Source organism: Mycteria americana, chromosome 3, assembly GCF_035582795.1.
Source record: "Mycteria americana isolate JAX WOST 10 ecotype Jacksonville Zoo and Gardens chromosome 3, USCA_MyAme_1.0, whole genome shotgun sequence".
NCBI classification, from domain to species: Eukaryota; Metazoa; Chordata; class Aves; order Ciconiiformes; family Ciconiidae; genus Mycteria; species Mycteria americana.
In genome coordinates, this window is record NC_134367.1 from 108,288,077 (window position 1) to 108,300,197 (window position 12,121).

The following is a 12,121-nucleotide window of genomic DNA, read 5'->3' on the forward strand; positions in this document are numbered from 1 at the left end:
CTCCATGTTTTGGTAGAGACATTAGGAACCTCAATTCAATGCCCTGCTTCTTGACAAGCTTCCCTGTAGGATCCTGTGCCAGTTACTTTGAGAATGGGAGTGCAGAGAAGCTCAGCTTATTCATGAAGTGGAAACACCTGCCAGCCCATCATGTTTATCCCCAACATCCCCCTTAATGATACAATTGTGACAGGAGTAAAATAAAACCAGCTTTTGACAGCATGAAAATGCTCTTCCACATCTCCTGTTCCCCAAAAATAGCAAAAATGTTAGCATTCAGGATAATATTGCTTAGATGTGGAAGCTCTGATCATAAGTGTGCTTTGAGAATAAAGCAGCCAGTGTTATGGGAAGGAAAATATTAGCAGATAAATAGATACTTCCTACATGAAAAAGTTATTTCTGGATTGACATACCAAGAACTGACCCAGGATCAGTTGGGAAAAAAAAAAAAACATCACTCAAAACCCTTCAAAGACTGACTCACATCCTCACTTTGACTCTGAACTTCGTTAGTCTGGTAGCATTACGGTGGTAGGTGACAGGTGATTGGCTACCATGAGCACAAGTTAAATATTTTCAGAAGAAAAAATAAATTTCATGCTGCAAGGAGGAAGACCACAAAGTGTTGAAATTCACTTCAAATAAGAAATGTGCAGGTAAATTTTCCAGCTGATTATATACTGTACTACTGATAGCTTAAGTTACTATTTTGTGCAAAAATTATAGCACCAAATAAGAATTACTTATTTGAGAATAAAGATGAATACATTATCTGAAACACTAGGACTACTATACTTTGAAGTTACCCACATTACATTCCTTAATACACATCAGGTTTTGTCTATGTGGTAACAGATATTTGGAAGAACCACCTAAAACCAGCATTATTGTCAAACCACATTGTGGTCAGTCAGTATTCATGCTGCTGTCACATTTTCCACTGTAATGATAAATATCACTCACTTAAAATACAAAGATACTACTTACTTGGTTCCAACTTCTTCAGATCCTCAAGCTTAAATTCATCCTGTGATTGGGTGGACTAGGACATTACAAAGAAAGAGTTAGAACTTAGTATGCACCTCCCCCCTCAGACAGAGCTACCAAATCTTAGAATAAGCATGCAAGGTGCTTCCTTTGTTCAAGCGTACCAAGTTACTTCAAAGCTACGTCCTAAAAAAACCCAAACAAAATCTCCCCAACAGAGGCTAGATTCACAGGTGACACGGAAAGTACATTACTTCATTTATTGAGAACAAACTTATCCCATGTTCCAAGCTCTAATGCAAGATAAATATTTTTAAAGCAACTAGTTGGTCTTTCATACTTACTACACACAGGAACATTAAGACAGAGACACTTGTTTTAATTCTTCCCCAATCAAGTTGTTCTGAAGCAAGATCAGCTGTAAGACTACACTGCAAAGTGATGCTCTGACAGGAACATTCACAGTTCAAGACACACATCCAACATTGTAACACTGGCAGAAGTTACAGTATACAGGATGAGCTTGACAAAACACTCAGCTAAGAGCTCACTGCAAATGGAAGAGGGATTCCCATCTCTCCTTTCCCCAACTCTGATGATGCAGTTTCCTCATCTGGCTGTAGCACGTCTGCTTCTCAGTAAGCCTATTTGACTTACTAACTCAACGGAAAGTTTTTCATTTTTTATTCTGAGGTAGTTCATCGACAGTTTGGCAAGCTGAACTAGCCTATTCTGAAATGACAAGTGGCAGAGCTGGCATAAGAAAAGTGGTGCAAATAATAAGATTGACATTGGACATCCTCTTTTAAGCAGAGAATCAGGTCTTACCTATTGTGTCATTGCACCCTTGGCATCTCTTAAGATTACCCATTGTTTTCAACATTTCCTTAAGGCCCAACGGGGTTTTTTTTTCTAGATTTTGCCCAGGTGTCAACAGGGATCTTCTGCAAGACTACAGAAGGACAGTAAAGCAGCTATACCCATACTGTTAGAAGAACGGGAAAAGACAACCACACTCACTAACTGCTTTAATCTCTGCTAAGGAACCATAATAAAACTGTGGCAAGTAAAACACTCCCCAAAGCGAAGTGGTTGAGAAGTTCTAGTACCCTCACATGAGGTTATAAAATCCTTGAGTTACTGCTGAGGAATAAACAGCAAGGAAGGCTGTTCTTGCAAGACATCTTCTGTTCAGTTTGGCAGGTTATGACATTGCTGCATCTTCTGCTGTTGCTCTGAGACATGACCTCATCCACAAAGCTGTCCCACAATGGAACACATCTACGCTCATCACAAAATCACAGTGACTCAGAACAAATGCAATGCTGTTCAAACACGCCAGGTTAGCTCAAAAGAGAAAGACAGGTAGAAATAACCAAATAATTCTTCAAACACTGCACAGCCCTGAGACTGGTCAGCCCCCACCTTATTAGTCCAGCTCCAGCATGCTGCCTAAATTGTCACTGTATCCCAGCCTCTCAGACAATTGAAGGCAGCACAACGGAGCTGCTGCACCTTGTGCAACAACATGAAGTACTCAGGAGCGCTGCTGTGAGTAATTTGATGCAAAATTTGCCTGTCACCACTCTTTGTTGGTAAAGAGGTGACCCGGTAACCCAAACTTTGCTTCAGGTGATTCATCCTTCCCCCATCCACACTCTTTTGGAAATTTCTCTCACTTCCCCTTTGCTTTGGGGATAAGATTGTGCTGAGAGAAAAAGAAATTCACTTCCATGACATCTACCTTCAGTCCAGAAAAAAGCCCAAAGTCTAGCTTCTAAATCATTATTTTCAGACACTTGCCTACAGCACTGCCAGTTTTCATGATTGCTACAAAGCAATTTTTCTTCTACACACACATACTTCCTCATGCTCTATTATGATTTCTGAAGCAGCTGAATTAGTGCAAGGGTCACTCCGGGGATCTTTTTACCCTTGCACACAGGTTAGGAAGACAAACTAATCAGTTCTGAAGGAGAAAAATGAGGCAAAGAACCAAAGGCACAAGACCTGCAGTTACATTTCTGTACAAACCCTAATACATGCTCATATAAGCACTTCAAGGTTTTTTAAGGCAGCCACCTGGGGCATCATGTTGACAACCTGGAAAGTCCAAGTGTTCAAGGGTTTGTTCCCTCTGTTTTCAGAAGTTTTGGCTATGTCTGAAGACACTAAACTATTTTTAAAAAGCTCTACAGTACCTATCACTAAAGTATGAAGTCACATAGGAAAAAGAGCTATACCTGTAAAGCTGCACTTCTCAGTTCCAAGCATGTTGCAATTTTAGCTATGGTTTTCTGAAAGGAAAAAAAGAAACAACAAAACAAACCTTAATTTAGTACTGAAGCTGTATTCTTCCATATTCACATTTTTAAAAAATATAAATACGAACAATTGCTTTTTCTTGCCAAGATTTCAGATCTATTATTCACTACCAGATCATTCACCATGAAAAGCTTTTTTATACACAAACAAAATTTTCTGAAAGCGCAATAGATGAAACGGACATCTGCCACTTAACTCCCCTCCCACAGCTCGTCAACACAGATGGGGGTCATTCACTCAGCTGAAACTATTAATAATGCCTACCACATCATAAACTGTTTATAAACTCAGCTGCTCTGAAGTGATAGGGGAGAGAAAGAAAAAAAAAATCCAAACCAAGCAGTATGTTACCTTCTGAGAACTTGTGTGGTTTGTTCTAATTTGCCCTTTTAGGAGTTATGTCTACAGTTCCTCTATCAGGCTTACAATCTCGGCAGACCAAGTCAGCCCTCCTCAGAAGTTACAGAAGCCCAGTATCTCAGCACTGAAAAAACACGGTCCGCTTTTGTGGGTTTTGGTGGGAGAGGAAGTATAAAGGCGGATTATTTTTTTAACTTTCTATTTTTGTAATTTTAAGACATTTAAACTCTGAGTGAAACATGAAATAGACTATTTGATTCAAACCTGTCAGCTATCTAAAATATCCCTTAGCAGAACTATGAAGTAATATGTCATTTTTATTTAAAGACGTAGAAGAGAGGGAAGGGCTTCAAAATAGTCCATTACCAGCAGTCTTACTTTGAAGACAGTGCTACACTAAGCTGTTATGTCTCACAAAGTAAGAAGCTCCAGCAACAGACACATTTGTTTCTATTACTACCAGCTGAAAAAAAAATCAAGAGGAATTCAGACTTCCATAACTGACATCAAGTGGACACAACTGCACGGTGTATTTTACCTTGCTTGACCATCACAAGTTTGTTCATTAAATAAAAGGTTTTAGTGAAGAAAAACTAAGTCTATCTGCAGAGATAAAGACCAAATATAATTCAAAATGCTCTGTGGAACATTTATAGGCCAAGAAAAAATAGCAACAATGAAGCTATAAAGAAAAGCAGGTTATTTTCAAAGTAAGATTTCCCCTCAGAAGGAAGATAAAAGTTGAAATATGCACCTGTAAGTCATTCTCTCCTTTTAAACCAGGCAGTATAAAAACAGCTCCCCTCAAGCTGGATGCAAGGGGAGGAAAAGATTTCCTAAAGCACAACTCTAGCATCAAAGAGCTTCAAGAGTATGGGCATCTGGCAAGTTATGTGGTATCAGTCAAAAGCCGAAACTTCCCTTTAAAGGAGGGTTACATTTTAGGGCTCAAAGAGTTTTGTAGCAGCAGATAGAAATGGGGTGTGCTTTCACAACTACCTTCCCCAGTCATTTGCCTTGACTCTCCTGCAGTCAGAACCACTTCTCAGTCAGCTCCTGGGCCACCACTAGTTTCAACAGGCTGCGCTAAAAGCTAAGTGGCTTCAGTTTCAGTTCACCTTATGCCACACTGAAAGTTGAAAGAGTTCAGGAGCTGAATCATAAGCAGATCAGACATCAATACCTCAAGAGCAGAGCCAACAGCTGGAGTGTGTAAAAGCCTCAGATACGTGATTTTCATCTGCCACCACAGGCTCATGAAAGCTTTCAAAGCCATTTCTCCCCAACTGGTATCTCCTCTTGTCTTAAACACTGTTAGAACATGGCATTAGCTCAGACTTTACATCCTCGTAGTTTATATTACTATCCATTGTATGGAGGTCTTATAAAAAATTCAGTTCTTTTGAGCACCTTCCAGGAAAGTTAGGGAGTGATGCATATTAGCACAGGACACACATTGTCTTCTCTTCTGCCGAGGATGCAGCATGTGCAGCAGTGTGCTCTTTGGGAATTTTAATATTAGCAACATGACTGTATGCTTGCATGCAACATGGCAGAGTAAAAATATTACAGCTCCATTTCTGTTGAGGTTCATTTTGTAGTTTAGGTTCAGTCAACAAACTTCTTCCTCCCTGAAATAAATTCTGCTACAGAACAGATTCATAGCTGGATCTCCAGCATAGCTTGGAAAAAACACAGATTTTTTAAAAAGAAAGGAGTACGTACAATCCTGGATTCATTTTGACACTTTCAGACCCACACTCCAGACATGGGCATTGTGGATTTACACGTACCTTCAGGCTGGATGGGAGGACACCAGGTAGTACTACAGAAGCAGATTCTCAGTCCCTAGGGTTAGAATGCACTACATCCATCTAATCAGCTGCAGTGTAACAAAAGGAATTCCTTTTTATATTTGAGAACATCTGGAAAGATACATTTGCAAAGGTAGAATCTTAAAGAGGAAGGTGTGAAGTAATGGGTAAGAGAGGAATCCAGAGGCTCCCTAGGGAAGGGAGGGGAAATCTCTGAGGTTTGACTACAGCTCTAAAACCCGGCTATTCTGATGGTTTGGGTGTTGACTGCCGAGCAAAGAGCATGTCCATTCCGTGTTAGACCAAAACCCCTCCAACAGCACCACAGAAAGAGGGCCAGGAGTTCACAGGGTACCAGCACACAGTATCTGTGCCTCACCACAGAATCAGAACATGTAAACAGATTTTCACATGGTTCTTCCCCTCCCTGTCTCACACGCAGAGCATTAAGCCCACACCATAAATGACGTGTCAAGAAGCACTGCTCAACCCCTGTGTCCTTTGTCAATTCACCGATAAGCTCAGCAATACCCCTGTTCCCAGTTCTGAAGGTTCCTAACTGTGTATTCTTAGAACTGCCTGAACTAGGTACCTCCTAACAGGACAAACAGCAATACAAAATGTGTGTCCTCTGGCTCCTGGGGGCTGAAGGGCAATAATGGCTCTAGAAACAGATTAACTGAAGAGAATTTGGGAGACTTAAAATAGTAAAGAATAGGTTTTATATGGAATCTATTGAAACATGGCAAGCTCCCAGCAGGCATTATTCATAACTATTTTTTTAAGGGACCACACCCAACCCAAAAGTTAAAAATGCAGCTAAACACTGCTATCATTTTCAGCTGCAACTATTCCATGCAAAGGCTCATTTTTGCAGCAGGGAAAACATTCTGCATCTCATTATAAAGACTGAAGCCATAATTAACTTTGCTAGTTTAAAGTAGTTAAGATTCAGTTTTATGTAAACTCGTGATTAGAAAAGGAAAAAGCCAGTTGATCTCGTAGTTAAGGTTTCTTCAGTGCAGTTGTGTGAGTAATGACTGTGCTAACTGTAATGCAGTCAAAGATGTTTGCATAAATACAGAGCCAGAGCAGCGTTTGGCTTTAAAGAGAGGTCTAGGCTGTTAGGAGACCAGTAGTTTAATGAATCATGCTAAGACTGTTCAACAGTGCTCTTATTTCAGCAAGTTACCATTGCATAAAAAAACGCATGATTTTCTAATACTGCCGAAAACTCAGCCTAGCACAAAAACAGTTACATGAGAAGCAACAACTGTGGTTAGAAGAGGGCTTTAAAGGTCAAATTTATTGCACAGAGAACTGGGTGAGAGTAACTGTAGCTGGAGGCAAGCTGACAGCCATGGCCAAACCTAACTGGAACAATTCATGTAGCAAAATACAGTGGTTGATCATGAATGAAGGTAAAATAAAGAACAGCAGGATGCAGGTGTTAAGACTGAGGTAAATCCACCACCAACTGTATCTGTTAATATTCCATACACGCAGCTTCTAGGTAATGAAATTATTACACAGCCTCCTTAAAGCTGTTGCAGGGTGACTAAACACAATGATTTGTTATTTACAGTATTTACCTTCAAAGAAATTCTTCCAACAAAATTCACAATCATTAATGAAGATTCCAGCACTGTCAATTATCCAAGTCAAGACAGAGCCTTCCCTAAGGACTAAAACTCCAGAATTATGTCCAGCAGTAGATATAAGGTGACAACCGCCCAGAAGCTGAAAACCCAGGAATGAACGGCAAATTCTGGAGACTAGTCTGCTCTATGAAGCGAAGTAGCATACAGTGTTTCAAAGCAGACTCTTCAGATCAATAGCAAAAAGGCAAGATATGAATATTTAAAAGTCTGAATTCTTATCATAAACAATACATTTATAAGATAAATGACAACTGGCTCACAGTACACCTAGGAAAGAAATTGGTGGTAACTGTCAAGTGTTGTTAGATTAACAGATTTTATGATTACATTAGCAAGTAACACACCATCAGTTATGGTGTGGCCATATCTGCACTGTAACACAACCTGTGATGCACAAAATAAACCCAAACATGGTAAAAGTTTATACAGACAGATGGGGCTGAGGATTTGAACCTAGCCTTGTCCTTTCCCTGTAGCTGTAAAGCTAGTCGTTTTTCCTTGGTACAGAGGAATCACTGCTGAAATCCATCTTCCCCACAGAGTATGTCAAGTAAGAAACAATGATAGCCTCATAGTAATTCTCAGCAGTATGTATGATCTTTGGAAAACAGCAAACTGTAAATCTACACAGACTGGAATGAGGGTAGATCGAGCAACTGGAAATCATAATTAGCTTCATAGCCTTGCCGCCTCTAATCTGTGAAATTCTGTGCACAGCTTTAGTCAGTAATATCACATAAGCAAACCCTGAAGTTTACACACTGTTCTACATTCAGAAAAATAAAGAGATGGCTCTTATATGACATACAGAACCTTAGAAAGACAAGATATTAGGGAAAGAGACTTTCTGGAACCAGGAGGAAATAGCATGCTGGTGGATGCTCTGGCAGGAACTTATTTGAGCAAAAGTAGCTGGTTTGGTATGTAGATTTTTTTGAAGGGTGGTGAGAGAGAAGATACACTTCTATTTAACCAAACTGCTTGAAAACCCAGAAGTGTGCTAAACTCTACTCCTATCACACCAAGTGAACGATACTAGCGATGATAGTAATTGGTCATGATCACTAGATTATACTGGCCAAGCTCCTGTAGAAATAGGGAAGGCCAAAACAGCAAGGAGCTTAACATCAGACTAAAAGATTTTGTTGTACAGAGTTCCAAATGCTTCTTTCGAAGCAATAGCAAGACTTATTTTTGTTGTGACTAGCATTCCTCATGGTAGAGGAGGGACAGAGAATGTTCTTCTCAACAAAATGTTGGGGAATTCGGCTGTGTATGTGGCTAATGAAATAGGCACCACCATTTAATAACCAGGCTCAACGTTTCAGTGCGTTAGCCCCTTACTGATCTGCAAAAAAAGTGATATAAATGTCAACCTCTTTTATAAGTTATATCAGTTTTAGAAACAGGTATCACTCTGCAAGGATTCAGAACAGCCACTCCTTGTTTTTTCTTTTCAGAAGACTGTCGCCTTAAGACATGATCGCAGTTGCACATCTAACATCTGAGGTCAGTTATCTCTGCTTCCTGAGCACCCAGGCCTTCCCTCATGACTGACCTCACTCACTTCCACAATCTGGTCCAAGGTCCTTTCCACAAGATTCAGGGAACATCTGGAAGCAAAGCCTTGTGTGGTTCTGGTTCCCATGCTCACAGGAGATGATGCCTCCAGAAGCGAGATTAACAGCTTTGCCTTCATGAAGTAACCATATTTTCAAAAGTATCCACAGAGGGGAAACGCACAGTAAAGATGACTATGGCTGAGAACGATGGAGAAAGCTACCAGCAAGGGATAGAGAGCACAAGCAATCAAAGACTACACAGCTGTCCAACATTAACAAGGCTCCCAAGCCTTCAGGTCAGGAAAGGTGGACCCAATCCTTCCCCAAGATTATGACTCAGTTTAAGATGATCATGAGCCTTATCATCGTCTTTGCAGAAGGTAAACAGAACATGGAAGACTGGCTCTTTGCTTTTCTTTCTTATTGGTACACATCGAGGAAACAGTTACAAACCACTGTCAGACTCTATGTACAGGTGTATTTCTTTGTACTGAGTTTCTTTAAACACATCAAGTTCATCTCCAATTTCTGAAGTCAGGACCTGTTTTCAGGACCAACATTCCCAAACACAGATCCCATTACTCTAGCACCCTATTACTATAGGTGGGATTCTGGGCTACCAAATGTCAATCTACAGGCAACGCCATTGCTCAAACAAGTGATCTTATAACTTGGAAATCTGGAAATACTGGGCTTCTCTAATTTAGTATTCCTAAGAAAAACATGCCTTTAAATGAGACACAAAAATGTAGCAAGGCCTCATATCTCAAAAGATTTTTATTTTGCTGAAAATGCCTGAGTGTATGAGAACTCAGCTAGCATTTTCGCCTTAAATCCTGTCACAGAATTGCATTAATATGATGCTGAGACAAGAAACAGCCTTTTCAAATGAGGGGAGGGAGGGAGGAGTAAAGTAATTTCAATATTTTGAAAGATTATAAATAAATAACATTCTAGTAGGGAGTATTCTGCCAGCACCCTTCCCAGTCAGGTGTTACATGTTAAGCTAACATCCTCCTCACAGACCCTCAATATCTGCAGTTCAAGACATTTTGTATTCAGACTTCACAACATAAATTGTGCTACAGTTGTATAAGCAAGTTATCAAAAGGTCACCCAAAAAAATAAACACCCAGGTTATGAAGGACTCTGGCCAGCACGCATGACATTCAATATTACACAGCAGAGCATCTGTCACATCCAATGGCAGCAACTCTTTTGGCCATGCTGGGCTCTGTTTCTGTTTGTGTATATCGAGGGAGGAAAAAAGGTCTCATAAGGCTCTGGTCTGTGAGATACGAAGAACCATAGTACACATCAACATCTACAAGTCAAGCTCTTTGACTGAACAAACAGCAATACTCACTTTTTGATCTTCTGTGAATTCGGAGTTGTTGTGCTGAGACTGTGCCTCTTTTTGTAGATGCCTTGCTAATCTGGATGGGGGGGAAAGAAAATTGTAGAGTGGGAACACAACACAGAAACACACACACATCCCTCAATCTCCAGAAAACATGTCAGCCAAAAGATCCACAGACTGCTGCTCCAAATAGTTTTGGGGTTTTTTTTGTTGTTTGTTTTTTTAAAAAATTTCTATAACCATGGTAGGCCATACTTAAAAAAAACCCAGAAGATGGACAAAGTATACCACTACATTAGGCAGGAAAGACTACATATATGACGTATCATGAAGGAAGAACAGGTAAGAAGGTCCTTCTAGCCAACAGCCCCTTTTATAAGTACTGGCCTTTTTCCTCTCCTCATCCCCTTATTTTATAATAACGAACTATACCCCCTGTGAAGACCCACTGTGGTACAAGTCCACATGCATTTCACAGGGAGAGTTTGGGGCAAGGCGGATTGCCAGGAGGCGCGGGCGCCCTCCCAGCGCTGGAAGCCAGGCGCGGGGCAGCTTGGCCCAGGCTGCCGGGGTGTATCAGCTCACATCCGCGCCTGTCAGCATCACTTGCGGAGCAGAGACCCCACCCCTTGTCACCACGGAGACAGGAGTACCAAGGGGTTTGGAAAGTAGCACTAAGCAAACAGCTCGAGAAAGCGAAAGGAAGCTAGAGAGGGAAGTTACGGGAAGAGTTACAGTTTCCGTCCAGGGAGGAAGGAGAACATTAAACAAGCAAAACCTCTGGGCAATTGTTGCTATTCCCTGTAAATAACTTTTTTTAAAAAAAAGCAGAGGCGGGGGAGGGCAGGGGGTTGAGGGGAAACCCAGGGACAGCCGCAGTACTCAGGGCGTCGCGATACACTTCCATCTGGAACCTCACAAGTTTGCATTGTTAAAGGGATTCAGCCTGGTTTTTGAGGGGGTTTAAAATACGTACACCAAGACGCATACACCAAAACAGACTACCGTCAAAGCCTGTGTCAGAAACAAAAATCAGAACTTAATTATTTCTTTGCTTTTCCTAAAATTAAGCTCTATTAAAAAGACACAAGGATTGATGCCACTGTAGGTTTTAACCAGTGCCAGTGAAAACACAACCAAACAGGACAAGGTAACTGCACAACTCAGTGGCATTGTCCCCCTTCATAAAGGGGGGAAGATGGTGACTAAGACAAGACAAAAAGCACAAACACGTTTGAACCCAAATGTATGCTCCTTCCCTACCGCCCCGCTGATATGACACAAGGGACATATAGAAAGAGCATTTAAGAGTAACAATTTAAGAAAACATATCACCATAGCAGCAATATGCCACCCACAACAGGCAGCATCACACTGTTAACATTTCTGCAAGCATCAGTAACACAACCCTCTTTCCTTTGTCACTAATACAAAAAAAAAAAAACCACCCTAATCCAAATAAATGCATCTGGCATCTCACTCGAAGTTTGTTCAAAGTTGGATCAGATCAAGTTCCACAGACGGGGACATTCAACAGGGAAGGCGCTGCTGACAGCTTGGAGGGCTGTTGCACAAGTAACCACCTGAATGAACAAGGGCCAATCTTTGCACCAAGCTTCCTGCACTTCCAGGAGTAACAAAGACCTGAGCAGATGTAGGTCCCTTGGACGTGGGAGGCAAATAATTGTGTTTTACGTCAGCAGCCATTAAACTCTTGAAATGAACTAGCTTAGATTCGGGAAGATCTTTCTCAGTGTCAGCAAGGTCACCATAACCAGCTTCTTCCCAGCCTCCCTGTGTTGATCAGTACAGACCTTGCCAACGTTAGCAGTGCCTGGCCAACTGCAGCAACACACTTGTTCATCCCATCTCAGGTTGTCATTTGAGAGGGCAACAGCATAAAGCCATGCTGTTATGTCTCTCCAGAGCTACAGGCAGGTACCTTGCCCTGTGCTTCTTATTTGCAGCTTCTACCCTATAGATTGAAATTGTTATTAATTTACCTGCTATATCTACAAGAAGCAGATAGGCACACTGAAAAGGTTCTGC

The 12,121-nt window shown here is 41.0% G+C and overlaps 1 protein-coding gene across 3 annotated transcripts in view; it reads right to left on the bottom strand.

Annotated features, from left to right (window-relative positions):
- The window catches only part of AIDA (axin interactor, dorsalization associated), a 28,737-nt gene that overhangs the window by 14,570 nt on the left and 2,046 nt on the right, over window positions 1-12,121 (bottom strand). For all 3 annotated transcript variants that reach the window (XM_075496479.1, XM_075496478.1, XM_075496477.1), the window contains exons 2-4: window positions 10,079-10,148; window positions 3,234-3,287; window positions 991-1,045 (exon numbers count right to left, since the gene is read on the bottom strand). In XM_075496479.1, coding sequence (XP_075352594.1) covers window positions 991-1,045; window positions 3,234-3,287; window positions 10,079-10,148 — 179 coding nt within the window. The remainder of the gene's footprint in view (window positions 1-990; window positions 1,046-3,233; window positions 3,288-10,078; window positions 10,149-12,121) is intronic.